The 14681-nt window shown below is 53.5% G+C and overlaps 2 protein-coding genes across 10 annotated transcripts in view; one reads left to right on the top strand and one right to left on the bottom strand.

The window, feature by feature from the left end:
- The window catches only part of FSD1 (fibronectin type III and SPRY domain containing 1), an 11356-nt gene extending 7152 nt beyond the window's left edge, over positions 1–4204 (top strand). Inside the window, exons 8-13 of the mRNA XM_027085449.1 lie at positions 851–949; positions 1774–1933; positions 2281–2360; positions 3352–3603; positions 3707–3795; positions 3895–4204. Coding sequence (XP_026941250.1) covers positions 851–949; positions 1774–1933; positions 2281–2360; positions 3352–3603; positions 3707–3795; positions 3895–4005 — 791 coding nt within the window. The 3' untranslated portion in view covers positions 4006–4204. The remainder of the gene's footprint in view (positions 1–850; positions 950–1773; positions 1934–2280; positions 2361–3351; positions 3604–3706; positions 3796–3894) is intronic.
- STAP2 (signal transducing adaptor family member 2) overlaps positions 1–14681 on the bottom strand; it is a 15929-nt gene extending 1248 nt beyond the window's left edge. The window contains exons 1-13 of one of the 9 annotated variants that reach the window (XM_027085453.1): positions 14495–14681; positions 10333–10404; positions 10063–10185; positions 8445–8501; positions 7818–7918; positions 7202–7336; positions 6781–6850; positions 6592–6694; positions 6401–6466; positions 5276–5431; positions 5097–5189; positions 4941–5021; positions 4525–4686 (exon numbers count right to left, since the gene is read on the bottom strand). In XM_027085453.1, the coding sequence (XP_026941254.1) occupies positions 4544–4686; positions 4941–5021; positions 5097–5189; positions 5276–5431; positions 6401–6466; positions 6592–6694; positions 6781–6850; positions 7202–7336; positions 7818–7918; positions 8445–8501; positions 10063–10185; positions 10333–10404; positions 14495–14596 (1302 nt within the window). In that variant the 5' untranslated portion in view covers positions 14597–14681 and the 3' untranslated portion in view covers positions 4525–4543. Of the gene's footprint in view, positions 1–4524; positions 4779–4940; positions 5190–5275; positions 5432–6400; positions 6467–6591; positions 6695–6780; positions 6851–7201; positions 7337–7817; positions 7919–8444; positions 8502–10062; positions 10186–10262; positions 10405–12053; positions 12091–14494 lie in introns of those variants that run through there. The other 8 variants (XM_027085456.1, XM_027085455.1, XM_027085450.1 and 5 more) reach the window with 8 other exon arrangements.

Raw genomic sequence — 14681 nt, 5'->3', positions numbered from 1 at the left:
GACAGTCAGCAGAGTGACGTGAGCAGGGGTTCCAGACTGAGGCACCCATACATTTGAGGGTATGGAGGAGCCTGCAAAGAAGACCAAGGGGGAGCAATCAGAGGGGGCAGGCTGCCATGGCTGCCAAGGAAAGAGAATGTTCCATGAAGGAAGGAGTGGTCAGCCAGGAGATCCTGAAAGATGAGGATTAACAAGGCCAAAGGAAGGAGAGGAATGAGGCAGCTGAGAGGGGGGTGTGGACAGCTCTCCAAAGAGGTTTTGCTTGAGGGAGAAGACAGCTTGATGGTTGCTTTTATTTTATAAGATTAGAAGAAATTAATAATATATTTTTTAAAGTATAGAAATGGAGGGTAGGATATAACCTAGTAGTATGGAAAGACTTTAAGGAACCAGGCATGGCTAGATCCAGGGGTTCCAGCAAATGACTCACTCAGCTCCGTTCCTGACACTCAGTGGCTCTAGGGCTGCATTCTCAAGGAGGCTTGCCGATGTGCTGGAAAATTTTCTCAAAAGGAGCTTCCTCCTAGCTGGCGAGCCCAGAGGAAAGACAGAATCTGCTCGTTATAATACTAGAGTCCCAGGGCAGATTCTGATTGGCTAGTTTGGGTCATGTGCCTATCCCTGGACCAACTGGTGTGACTGAGCCATAAAGCATCCTGACTGGCCAGCCTGGGTTGTGGGCAGAGCCAAGTGATACCCCACAGGTGAATGAGGGCAAGGATGGTTTCTCAGGGATGTCATTTATAAGATACTCCTTAGAATGAAGGGTGGTGGGATTACTGTGGGACACAGGGGCCTCTAATCTATTGCTCAAAGCGTACACAATGTTGATTGCTCTGTTGTCTCGTAGGTCTCAAGTTTGACATGAAATACATGAATTTCCGTGTGAAGGCCTGTAATAAGGCAGTTTCAGGCGAGTTCTCTGAGCCAGTGACCCTGGAGACACCAGGTGACTGGCTCCCACCCCTGCCCTGGCTGAGACACCATAACCCCTTACTCCCAGGGCCCCAGGGACTGGTGTCTGAGGAGAATCTTCTAAGCGGGATTCTGTGACCCTTTTTGCCATGGTTGCCAGGAAGCTCAGTGCTCGGTCCACAGTAGCTTCCTTAGCCTGAGTGTCTGGTATAAACCTGGTATTGTTCTTTGCATTTGCAGTTGATCCCATTATACCTGGATGGTTTTTAGACACACACACACACACACACACACACACACACACATTCTCTCTCTCTCTCTGTCTCCCTCTCTCTCTTTCTCTCTCTTTTCCAAAAAATGGCTAAGCACGCTATAGAATTGGGAATGGGATATCAGTACTGAAGACAGATTTGTTAGCCTCCCACAGTGACACCTTTAAATGTCCTGATAGGAAGTCCTTCTGCAATCTTGCTTAACTCTGTCATGCTATAGCCCAGCCCCTTTCCTGGGATTAATCCCCAGTGGAGAAGCACAGGGCAGCACAGTGGTTTGAAAATGGCTTCAGACCTGGGATACCTTTAGGCAACAAGCCCTTGGTCTTCACTCCTCTGGCTACATGTTCTGCCCTCTCCACTCTTCCCCATCTTGTCTATTGGTGTCTTTCTGCCTGTTGTCTCTGTATCTCTCTGTCTCTGAATCTTTGTCCATTGGTCTCTTTTGCTCTCTCTCTGTCTTAGTCTGTTTCTTTGTGTTTTTCTGTTCTCTGTCCCTGTCATGGTCTGTCTTGGTCACTGTCTGTCTCTCTCTGTGCCTCCGGGTTTCCCCATCTCTGTGACTCCCACATCTGCCTGGCCCCAGCGTTCATGTTCCGCCTGGATGCATCCACATCCCACCAGAACCTGCGGGTGGATGATCTCTCCGTGGAGTGGGACGCCATGGGCGGGAAGGTGCAGGATATCAAAGCTCGCGAGAAAGATGGCAAGGGGCGGACGGCGTCTCCCGTCAACTCCCCAGCCAGGTAGCCTGCCCTCTCCCCTCCCCGAGTCTCTGGTGGAGGAGATCAAGCTGGACATGGACACACAAAGCCCAGTGTGCTCAAGGCTGGGGTGGAGGGAGGGATGTGGAGCTGGGGGGACCCAAAGAGTGAATGGAGAGGAGATTTTGAAATGGGTTTTGACGGTTGAATAGTTTTCCAGATGAGGAAGGGCACTGGTGTGTTCTGACATGAGAGGCCCTGTGTATGAAAAGAACAACAGACAGTCAGGGAATGATGAAAAGTTCCTCGTGGCTGGGGTGGACCAGGGAAGCCCTCCGATGGGAGAGGTGAGTTCTGAATTGAGACTTCCCCTTCCCTGTCGCCCACAGAGGTACTCCATCTCCCAAGAGGATGCCCTCGGGTCGTGGGGGACGGGATCGCTTCACAGCTGAGTCCTACACAGTGCTGGGTAAGGAGGAGGGTAGATGGGAGGAGAGAGGAGTACTCTGGGCAGGGCCCTGATGGTGGGTGGTGGGAGAGAATTCCTTTGGCTGGGGAAACTGAGGCAGCTATCAACAAAGCTTCTGTGGGAATGGTCCCAATAAGGTGTTATTGTGACACTGGAGGAATGGGAAGATTTGGGGCTGAGGGATTAATGGGGGGAATCAGAGCTTATGGGTGTTCTGGACTGGGGAGTGGCTGGGCAGGAGCTTGAGGGGGAATTTCCTGGGGTCTGTGGAGTAGCTGAGACTCAGGGAGTAGCTGAGCCTCGGGGAGTAGCTGGAAAGAACAGTTGCCTGTGGAGCAGCCAGGTTTGTGGAGGAGCTGAAGCAAGACAGGGGCTTGGGGAAGTGGCTTAGGGTGAGTGGAGGAGCCAGAGAGAGTCGCTGAGTCTGAGAAGTGGAGAGAATGGCTAGGATGAGAGGAGCGGTTAGCACCACAGGACTGATTGGATCCTGTGAAGGAGAAGCTGGAGTCCGAGGATGACCTGGAGTTCAGGGGAATCACCACTGTCCAGAAGAAAAGCTTGAAAAAGAAGCCAGGGTAAATGAGGAAGCCAGTGTGGTTTGTACTTTGTGGCAGGTGGCGGCGGGGAGGGCACAAATTTAGGGAGTAGCTGGTTTCTGGGAATGAGTGAGGAGAAAAGCTACCATCTGGTGGGGCAAGAGTGTGCAGAGAAGCTGCAGCTCAGGAGTAGCTGGATCGGGGAGTAGCTGAGGCGGCAAGAATCTGGATCCGGGGTCCGGGGAGGATGTGGACTCAGGGAGTAGCTGAGATCTAGTTGAGGCTTGGAGAAGATCCAGACTTAACGAATATCTAGGGACGCCTGGAGTATCTGGAAGGAACAGCTGAGGACCGAGCAGTATCTGGAGGGAATAGCTGGGCTCTGGTTGCCCCTTTGTGAAAGGGCACCTGGGACGCGATTCTACCCAGTCCCCCCTGCCCGCTCCGCCCCACAGGGGACACGCTGATTGATGGCGGGGAGCATTACTGGGAGGTGCGCTACGAGCCGGACAGCAAGGCTTTTGGCTTGGGGGTGGCCTACCGCAGCCTGGGCCGCTTCGAGCAGCTGGGCAAGACAGCCGCGTCCTGGTGCGTGTACGTCAACAACTGGCTGCAGGTCAGCTTCACTGCCAAGCACGCCAACAAGGCCAAGGTGCTGGACACCCCCGTGCCCGACTGCCTGGGCGTGCACTGCGACTTCCACCAAGGTGACCCCGGGCCCCTGCTGACCTCTCCGGCCACCCCTGTCCGCCGTCTCTCTGCCCAAACCCCTCTTACCGGTCCCCCTGTTCCTCTTGCCCTCCACCCCAGGCCTCCTGTCCTTCTACAACGCCCGCACCAAACAGCTGCTGCACACCTTCAAGGCCAAGTTCACACAGCCACTGCTGCCGGCTTTCACGGTGAGGCCTCCTCCGCGGCCCAGGGGTAAGAGCGGGCGTGGCGTGAGGGCTGGCTTCACTACTGAGCCTCTCTGTGTCCCCCCCGACGCCGTCCCCCAGGTGTGGTGTGGCAGCTTCCACGTGACGGCAGGCCTACAGGTCCCCAGCTCTGTGCGCTGCCTGCAGAAGCGGGGCAGTGCTACCAGCAGCTCCAACACCAGCCTCACCTAGGCCTCGGGACGGCCCCTCAGCCGGGCTGATTTCGGGGGGTGGGGGCGTCTCCAGGCCTCGGCTGTTTCAGCTGGGCACCCTCCTCTCACTTGCTGCTTGGAGCCTTAACTCCTGACGGGGTCACCAGTGGGGAGCGGGCACGGGGGCGGGCCCTCCTCCCCACCTCACCTCCTAATAAAGGTCAAACACTGGCCAGGCGGTGCTGCTGGTCTTATTTTCGGGGCTGGGTGGCACTGGGTGTGCCTGGCCCTCTCTGGACCTCAGCTTTCTTGGCTGTAAAGTGGGCTTTTCTTGGGAATTGCCTGGCGGTCCAGTGGTCAGGACTCAGAGCCATCACTGCTGAGGCCCGGGTTCGATCCCTGGTTGGGGAACTCAGATCCCATGAGCTGTGAAGCACAGCCCCCCCCCAAAAGGCTTTTCTTGAGGGTCAGGCGGCAGGTTTTGCTGAGCTGAGGACCACCGTGGGCAGTCCTCTGAGGGAGCCCGCACTGCCCCACCCAGCCAAGCCAAACACGCAGGTCCTGGGGTCACTTGAGCTTTAATTCTGGGAGGAGGGATCTGCCTGACTGGTGCGCCACACTTGGAGATGGGCCCGCTGGTCCCCCGTGCACTCGGCTGCCTGCTGCAGCGCCAGTCTCCTCTGCAGTTTCCCTTTCAGCTCTGCTGTCACATCTGCCAGCCCTGGGAGTGGGGAGCGGGGTGGTCCCTGAGGCTTCAGCGGCACCAGGGATTCCCCAGTCCAGGCTGTTCTCTCTTATATCCACCCAGGACTGCTGCAGAATTTTCGGGGCCCAGCATAAAATGAAACATGTGTTCAGTGGACATGAGGAATTTCAAGATGGACACAGCAGAGCATTAAACCAAGCGTGGAGGTCACCCATGTGTGACTACACGGGTCCCCCGCTTGTGAAGCCCACCCTGCATTGACCCCTTACCTGTGGTCGGGGAGGAGGAAGCCTGCGCTGAGCTGACTGCCAGCTTCCTGGCCAGGCCACTGTTGAGGCCTTTTTTGGGCTCTGGTGGAGAAGGTAGATGAAGGCTGAGGCTGGCTCTTGGCTGGATGGGAAAGGGCTGGGAAGAGGGACCCCTACCTGACTTGGGCACGATGGGTGGTTTTGGAGGCTTTGCCTGAAACATGGCCAACTTCCTGGGCTTCGGGACAACTGGTCGACTAGGGGAAGGCACTGCATGGACAGAGATGTGGCATATCACATCCAGTCATCAGCCCGCTCCTCATTTCCAACTCTCATCCACCCCGGCCGCCACCCACCGTCCCCGTTCACGTAGTTGGCAGCTGGGTCATCTTCAATGGGGATCACATAGTTCTCATCCTGGTTCAGTAGTGGAGGCAGCTTGTCCTGGCTGGACACAGGCGTGATGGACGAGGGAGGCAGCTGCTTAGGGCCACCCCTAGGGGCTGCGGGACCTGGTGGGAAACTGTGGTCACTGTCAGGGCCCACGTGGTGCAGAGACACCTCAGGATGAGGATGTATGTGCACACCTCGTTGCATGCATGTGTGTCTGTGCACGTGCCCGTTTATGAGTCTGTGTGTGTGTCCCTGTGTAGCATATACATGGACACTGGGTGAATTTGCGGAAGTTGAATATATGCAAAGGGTTTATACACACGTGTGTGCATGACATCGCATGGATGCTAAGGTATGTGCTGGGTCGCTTGTCTATATTAGTGTGTACACTAATTTAGTGTATGTGTAAAAGTCTGAATTTGTGCTCTTGAGTGGGTATGTCTGCATTTGTGTGTACGTACGTGATTGTGACGTGAGGTATGTATATGTGTGCTACATGGGACTGGAACTGTGTGACACCTGTATTCATGCATGTGTGGAGCCACTATCTACATAGGAGCTTCTGATGATGCAGGTGGACACATACAGGTCTGTGTTCATGAGTGTGGCACGTATGTATGTATACTTGGGCCCATCATGCACGTGGGGTCCGAAGCATCTGACCAGCCCAGGGAGAACTATACTGCTCACTCCACAGACCTTTCCAGTCTCTTCTTGCTTCGTAATCGGGACTACCTCCCACCCTGATTTCCCATCTCTACCTACTGAAATCCTTGGGGACCTTCAGCAAACAGCCCCTCCTCCAGGAAGACTCCCCTCTACTCTGCCCTGCCTCCTCTTCTCCCAGCTCTAGGTGCCGCGCCTTCCCCTCCCACCCTCCAGCCCCAGGTTCGACTCCTCAGGGCTGGGACTGTCTGTGCCCAGCCATGCCCGCCCCCTCCATAACCTGGAAGCCCCTAGGGAGCAAGGTCTGGGTAATTTCTCGGTCCCTGCAACTCTGGGTAGAAGATTGGGCACAGGTGGCGCCATGAGGTTCCTAGGTCTTTCCCCACTCTGCCCCAGTGGCGACCGCGGGGACAGGGCATCACCTGGGCCGGGGGCCGAGGGCGCCACCCACACACTCTCGCCATTCTCTTTATCCGCCTCCACGTAGCCTGGAACAGAGAGGGCGGCCTGGAGGAGGCACGGCGGCTGGGGGCTGACCCAAGGGTGTCCGGGTCGGGGAGGGGGCTGGAGAGGCGTGGACTGGGCCCCCAGAGTTCCCTGAGGCTGCACCAACCAATCACTTTCTCGTAGTCATCGTCCAGCAGGAAGGGCATCAGCTGCTTATTGGAGTGCGACACGAAATAGTTGACCACTGCGTCGAGCGAGGTGCAGGAGAACTGGGGTCAGATAGGGGATGTTATCAGGGCTGGCGGGGAAGGGGAGCAGACCTTTGCAATTCCCGGGACCGGGGCCCAGCGCTCACCGGCTCCTCCACGTCGATCACGTACTTGGGGCCCTCGCGCTTCACTCTGTAGTGCCGGACCACCGGCATCCTGCAAGGGCAGGGGCGAGTGAGTGGCCTGGGTGAGGACAAAAAATGGCCTGCCCCTCGTCCGGGCCCCGCCACCATGGAGGGCCCAACCCCGACTTGCTCCCCTGCACATTGACCACGCCACATCCTGGCGTGGGTCTCTGCAGGGGACCAGGCCCTCGAAAGACTCCACCTCCTAGAAAAACCCTGCGCCTGGTCCTGGCATAGCCCCCCAGGAGGACCGTCCTGTATGGATTCCATCCCGGGAGGCCCCGCCCCCGGCTCCACATTCTGCCTGGCCCCGCCCCTATATATGACCACACCCCCGCACCGACGCCCCTCCCACCCCGGCGCCGGGGCCACGCATGCGCACCCGTTGAGCGTCTGGAGCGTGCTGACCGACACTCCGCCCGCGCCGTCCCCGCTGGGCCGGAGCAGCAGGTTCCCGCACTCGGGGTGGCGCTCCAGGAGCAACTGAGCCTCCAGCCGGCTCACTTTCAGGAAGCACCTAGGGCGGGTCGCGTCACTCACCAGGACAGGCCCCGCCCCCAGAGACACAGCCACGCCCTCCCCACGTAACCCCGCCCCTGGGCACCAAGCCTTGCCCTCCCGTCCACGACCTGGTTCCTGGAGACCCTGCCTTGCCCGACCCCAGGCCCAGGCTCTGCCTCCGGAGGCTCAGGCTATCCTGCGGGCACACAGGCCAACACTCAGAGACCCATACCCGCCTCCCAGGCACCTATACCCTCTCCTGTAAAACTTGTCCCGCCCCCAGGCACCTAGGCTCGCCCATGGAGATCCAGGCCCGCCCCCAGGCAGCTAGACCCGCCCCAAACACCCAGTAGGGCTCCCAGCTGTGAGACCTAAGCCCCGCCCCTGCCTGGATGCAGTCTTACGCTCAAGACCCAACGCCTGGAGACCCCGCTCACTGCCCTCTCCGGCTCCATGCTGTCCAGCCCGCCACCATCCTGGAGACCCTCGGCACTTACGAGGGCATCTCGAGCGCACGTCGTGCCTCTTCTTTGGCCAGGACCTCGGCCATCATGTACAGGTGTCCGGGCAGCAGGTTCAGGTTAGACGGGACACGGAGCTGAGGGGGGCATTGGGGCGTCAGGGAATGGGAGACTGTGACTATGTCACAGAGGGGCAAACTGGGGCCAGAGTGCGGATACAGCCAGGATGGGAACCCAGGTCTGGGGGCTCGAGAGCCACCTGGCACCTCAGGGGCAAAGAGGGCATAGAGAGGACTTCGGTGATGAGGAGGACGGAGCAAATGCTAGCATGTAGGGTCTCAAACTCAACGGCCTGCAGGAGGCAGACTGGGAACAAATGAGTAACCTAGAAATCAGGAATGTTTACTAACACTCCTGGTTTTTAAGTGATAGCAGCTGACTTAAATTTATAGCACTTTGCTGGCAAAACAAAAGACGTTTATGGGCTACATCTGGCTCATAGGCCGCCAGTTAGTGACCAGTTTGCTATACTGGAGAGGTTTGTTTGGGGAATGAAGGTTGGAAATTAAAAAGAGGATTTCCAAAAAAAAAAAAAAAAAGAGGATTTCCGAGCAGGCCTAGTGGGGAATGGGGGAGAGAGGGGCCGAGGACGACCACTCTTACCTCCACCATCATCAGGATGAAGCCTTTCCACATCTCCCGAGACTCCAGACTCTCTACCTAGGGAGGGAAAGAAAAAGATTTTGTGTCGATGAGCCTCGGTCTAGTCATCTGTGAAATGGGAGTGAGGAATAAGAGTCCCTGTGTCCAAGGGCTGTTTTGAAGATTAAATGAGCTTGAACAGGTTAATTTAGAATGATGTCTGAATATAAGTTCTTAGTAATGTGGGGTACTGTTATTCTTTAATGTTATTACATCAACATTTAAAAAAAACATAAGTCGGATCATGTATCTCCTATGCTTGAAACCCTCCCTTGACTCCTACCTCCCTCAGGGTAGAAGCCCAGGTCCTCCTGGTCACCCACAGGCCCTGTACAACCTGTTCCTTCCCCCCCGCAACCCTCATTCCCTCCCTCTCTCCCCCTCTTTCACTCTGCTCCAGCCACAGGGGCTTTATATATATATATATATATATATATATATCTCACATCTTCTTTATCCATTCATCTGTGAATGGACATTTATGTTGCTTCCATGTCTTGGCTATTGTAAATAGTGCTGCAGTGAACATTGGGGTGCATATATCTTTTCAAATTATTGTTTTCTCCCGATATATGCCCAGGAGTGGGATTGCAGGATCATATGGTAGCTCTATTTTTAGTTGTTTAAGGAACCTCCATACTGTTCTCCATAGTGACTGCACCAATTTACATTCCCACCAACAGTGTTAGGAGGGTTCCCTTTTCTCCACACCCTCTCCAGCATTTATTATTTGTAGACTTTTTGATGATGGCCGTTCTTTCTGGTGTGAGGTGGTGCCTCACTGTAGTTTTGATTTCCTTTTCTCTAATAATTAGTGATGTTGAGCATCTTATCATGTGCCTCTTGGCCATCTGTATGTCTTATTTGGAGGAAGGTCTGTTTAGATCTTCTGCCACTTTTTGATTCGGTTGTATTTTTTTTTTTTTTTTGATATTGAGCTGTATGAGCTGTTTGTATATTTTGGAGATTAATCCCTTGTCAGCCACATCATTTGCAAATATTTTCTCTTATTCTGTAGGTTGTCTTTTCATTTTGTTTATGGTTTCCTTTGCTGTGCAAAATCTTTTAAGTTTAATTAGGTCCCATTTGTTTATTTTTGTTTCCATTACTCTAGGAGGTGGATCCAAAAAGATATTGCTGCAATTTATGTCAAAGAGTGTTCTGCGTATGTTTTCCTCTAGGAGTTTTACGGTATCCGGTCTTAAATTTAGGTCTTTAATCTATTTTGAGTTTATTTTGGGGTATGGTGTTAGCGAATGTTCTAAGCACAGAGATTTTTAATTGTCTTAGTCACTGCCTTGACACTAGAAGAGTGTCTGGTACACAGTAGGTGCTCAGTAATGTTAGCTGAAAGATTGGATGATGGCAATGATGGTCTTTGTGGATCAGATCTTGTTCTGGGCACTTTACATATATTATCCCACTTTTCAGTTGAGGAAACAGGCCCAGAGAGGTTAAGTGACTTGCCCAGTGTCACCAGCCCAGTGGTAAACTTTTTGTGACTCCATGCTACTATGTGTTAATGGTGGGTGTGACAAGAAGGAAGGGTCTCCTACCAGCCCCACCTTAAGACACCTACCTTGAACTTGATCTCCTGGTTCCGCAGGACCAAGCAGAAGTGGGTGCCACGGTCATGGGAGCTCCCCCAGGGAGCTTCATCTGTGAGCTTCACAAACGTTCCTAGGTCTAGCTTCTCCATATGCTGGGAGCACAGTAGACAGGGTCTGAGCACGAGGCCTGTGGCCCCTCAGGCCCCCTGTCTTAGACATACCAACATACCATCCATGTCCTCTGCTTGGTCCCTGGGGTCAAGGTGGGCCAATTCTTGAGCCTTCATTTCCATCCTTACCTGGGAGTCCCGATTGCTATTGTAGAAATAGAGAGTCAGGCCCTGGAGGCCTGCCCAGAACTTCTTGTAATCCTGTGGACCAGAGTTGGAGAAAGAGAATGAGGTGAGGTGGCGAGGCTGGGTACCTCCATCATAGTCTACCTCAGGACGTTTGCACTGGCTGTTCTCTCTGCCTGAACACTCTTCTCCCAGATCTTTAGGTAGTTTCATTCATCACCTGCTTTGGGTCTGTGAACAAGTGTTGCCTTCTAGGGGAGGTCCTCCTCATCCATGGCCCGGCTTCTGGGGATCTGTTACTCTCAGAAAGGACCAAAGGGAACCTACAGGGGTGGGAGCTTTAGGAGTAATTTGTGCTAACTCACTTTATGGTTTTCCATGCATCCACCACTCATCCATCTGTTCCGCCCTCCCATCCTTCCACCCTCCCATTCACCCATACATACATATAACCCCCTGTCCCCTTATCCACCCTGTAAATATTAACATCTCCTAGGTGCCAGGCACTGGGCTAGGTGCTCAGTCTACAGTCAGAATTTCACAAGGCTCTGGACACTAGAAGGTCTGCAGATTCAGGATTTCCCCCTCAGGATTCTGAATTCCAAATGTCCTAGCTCTCTGGAGGCCGAAGGGGCTGATACAAATCAGATTATAAGATTCTAGAATTTGTTTTTCACCAAATATTCCCCGAGTGCCTACTCTGCGCTCAGCTCTGTTGCAGGCAAAATAATAAATGGGGCATGGCTTCTTTTTCTAAATAGATGATGTTTCGGGAATTCCCTGGCGGTCCAGTGGTTAGGACTCCGTGCTTTCACTGCAGGGGGCACAGGTTCCATCCCTGGGGGTGAGGGGTGGGGGTGGGGACTAAGATCCCGCAAGCTGCATGGTGAGGCCAAATAAAATAAAATAATGATGTTTTAGAAAGGTAGAGAAAGCATAGATACTTAAATCCTCCAAAGAAGAGAAATTAGCACCCTCAGGGAGGGATAGATCCTGGACCAAGAGATCACAGAGGAGGAGAGAAGCCCTCCAACTGGGAAATCTGGGAAGACTTCCTGAAACAGGAGGTACTTTAATTAGTCCATAATGATAATGAGGGTAGCTCTTATACTGACAGCGATCAAGCATCCATCAATCCACCTATCAATTCATCCATCTGCCTACCCATCCATTCATCCAGCCGCACATCCATCCATTCATCCTTTTTATCAACTTATGTACTCACCCACACATCCATCCACCTGTCTACAAGCATACCTCATTTTATTGCACTTCACAGATATTCTGTTGTTTTCTTTTTTACAAATTGAAGATTTCTGGCTACCCTGCTTTGAAGAAGTCTTTCGGCGCCATTTTTCCAACAGCGTTATTTTTTTTTTTTTTTTTTTTTTTTGTGGTACACGGGCCTCTCACTGCTGTGGCCTCTTCCGTTAAGGAGCACAGGCTCCGGACGCTCAGGCCCAGCGGGCATGGCTCACGGGCCCAGCTGCTCCGCGGCACGTGGGATCTTCCTGGTCCAGGGCACGAACCCGTGTCCCCTGCATCGGCAGGCAGATTCTCAACCACTGCGCCACCAGGGAAGCCCCCCAACAGCGTTATTTTAAAATTAAGGTACGTACATTGTTTTTTTAAGATAGAATGCTATTTCACACTTAATAGAGTATAGTCTAGTGTAAACATAAATTTTATAGGCACTGGGAAGCCAAAAACTTCATATGACTCACTTGATTGCAATATTTGCTTTATTGTGGGACTTCCCTGGTGGTCTAGTGGTGGGACTGGGTGCTCCCATTGCAGGGGGCCTGGGTTCAATCCTTGGATGGGGAACTAGGTCCTGCATGCCACAACTAAGAGTTTGCATGCTGCACCTGAGAAGCCCGCCTGCCGCAGCTGAGGATCCCACATGCTGCAACTAAGACCTGGCAGCAGCCAAAATAAATACATACATACATACATAAATACGTAAATACATACATAAATAAATAATATATATTTGCTTTATAGTGGTGGTCTGGAACCAAACCTGCAGTGTCTCCGAAGTATAGCTCTATGTATCCATCCATTCACCTATCTGTCCCTCCACCCAGTCACCCATCTGTCCATCCATAGGTACATGCTACATATATACATTTTACATTTATTGAAGACCTACTGTGTGCCAGGCACTGGGAATACAGCAGTAAGTGATTAAACTCACATGGTCAGACCTACTTTGTCATGCACCAGCTATGTGCCATCCATTGCACATTGTTCAAGCTATCTCTGCCTCAGTTTCCCCACCTATAAAATGGCAATAATAATGGTGCCTGCCTGGGACTTCCCTGGCAGTCTAGTGGTTAAGACTCCGGGCTTCCACTGCAGCGGGCACAGATTCGATCCCTGGTCCAGGAACTAAGATCCCACATGCCTCTTGGCATGGCCAAAAAAAAAAAAAAAAAGGTAACTGCCTCAGAGACTGCTATGAGAATTGGGTGAATTAATACATGCAAAGCGCTGAGTCAGATCCTTGGCATGTTAAGAGTTATCCCTTGGGGCTTCCCTGGTGGTGCAGTGGTTGAGAGTCCGCCTGCCGATGCAGGGGAGGCGGGTTCGTGCCCTGGTCCGGGAAGATCCCACATGCCGCGGAGCGGCTGGGCCCGTGAGCCATGGCCGCTGAGCCTGCGCGTCCGTAGCCTGTGCTCTGCAACGGGAGAGGCCACAACAGTGAGAGGCCCGCGTACCGCAAAAAAAAAAAAAAAAAAAAGAATTATCCCTTGGGACTTCCTTGGTGGTGCAGTGGTTAAGAATCTGCCTGCCAATGCAGGGGACACGGGTTCGAGCCCTGGTCCGGGAAGATCCCACATGCCATGGAGCAACTAAGCACGTGTGCCACAACTACTGAGCCTGCGCTCTTAGCCCACAAGCCACAACTACTGAGCCCGTGTGCCACAACTACTGAAGCCCGCTGCGCATAGAGCCCGTGCTCCACAACAAGAGAAGCCACTGCAATGAGAAGCCCACGCACCGCAACAAAGAGTAGCCCCCACTTCCCGCAACTAGAGAAAGCCCGCGCGCAGCAACGAAGACCCAACGCAGCCAAAAATAAATTAAAAAAAAAAAAAAAAGAGATATCCCTCTTCTGTAACCATGCCTATGGCCTTGTCAACCCATTTTATTTTTTTCGTTTTAATTTTAATTTTATGTTTTTGGCCTCACGGTGTGGCCTGTGGGATCTTATTTCCCCAGCCAGGGATAGAACCTGTGCCCCCTACAGCGGAAGTGTGGGATCTTGACCATTGAACGACCAAGGGAGTCCTTTTTTTTTTTTTTTTCTCTCCATTTTATAATAGAGAAAACCGAGGCACAAAGATGCAGAGTCACTTGTACACGGCGTGGGAGTCAGGACCGCGCGGAGCAGGGATGTGAACTTGGGTTTCATCCTCTGGGGCCCTCGTGCTCTTTCTTAACCCCTGAGATCTCCTGCCTCTGGATGCTTTCTAGGCTGGGGAGGATTTGGATGTGTGGAGGCCGAAGGACGGGAGGAGGAAACGGGAGGAGGAAACTGCCAGGGCAAAGGCAGAGAAAATCCTGGTTGGTTTGCATCCTGGTAGATGAGTATGCAGATGAGGAGGGGGATGGGCCTTAGTGGGAACCAGGCTGGGCTTTATTCTGAGGAGGACACACACACACACACACACACACACACATTGGGCCCCTGGCCAGTATCTGGTTCTGTGGGACGTAGCCTCCATTAATTCTCACTGTCCCTCCTCACAGTCTGTACTGACTTTGACCCCTGGATCTGAAGTTCACAGAGTTAGCTCAGGGCCGGGGGGGGGGGGGGGGGGAGGGGAGGTGTGGGAATCAGAAGACTCCCCATTTCCTGGAGTAAAGTCGCTGATCCTGTTTGTATCCGAGAGAGACATAAAGAGACCAAGACAGAGAGAGATGGAGCCAGGCAGGGAGAAATACAGAGAAAGAGAAAGAGCTCAGGTCAGAATCAGAGACACAGAGAGAGACAGAGACAGACAGACAGAGGGACGTAACCTTTCCCAGCCCCCAGTCCATGCCCTGCCCCACCCAGCACCCACCGCATTATCCTGGGCCGGTTGTGGAGGTCTAGGCTCAGAGAGGTGCTGCACCTGCCTCGGCCGCCCAGCAGCGCCAGCTCCCTGGCCCGTCTTACCCGGTCTCGGGGTCCCTTCTTCTCCAGGAAGCTTTCGTGGTAGTGTGAGGGCAGGCTCCTCTTGGGCTTGGGAACCCGGGGTGGCCTCAGGGCCAAGGCCATGGCGGGCCGGGTCTTTGGCCTGGCCTCTCCCTCCAGTGGGTGCCCCAGCTGAGCCAGGAAGCAGAGAAACAGGTTCCAGGGGAAT

The sequence above is a fragment of the Aethalodelphis obliquidens genome, unplaced genomic scaffold (assembly GCF_003676395.1).
Source record: "Aethalodelphis obliquidens isolate GAN/ISIS:26980383/991018 unplaced genomic scaffold, ASM367639v1 scaffold53, whole genome shotgun sequence".
Lineage (NCBI taxonomy): Eukaryota > Metazoa > Chordata > Mammalia > Artiodactyla > Delphinidae > Aethalodelphis > Aethalodelphis obliquidens.
Note: the sequence above shows the minus strand (reverse complement) of the source record. Positions and strands in the feature narration are given on the sequence as shown.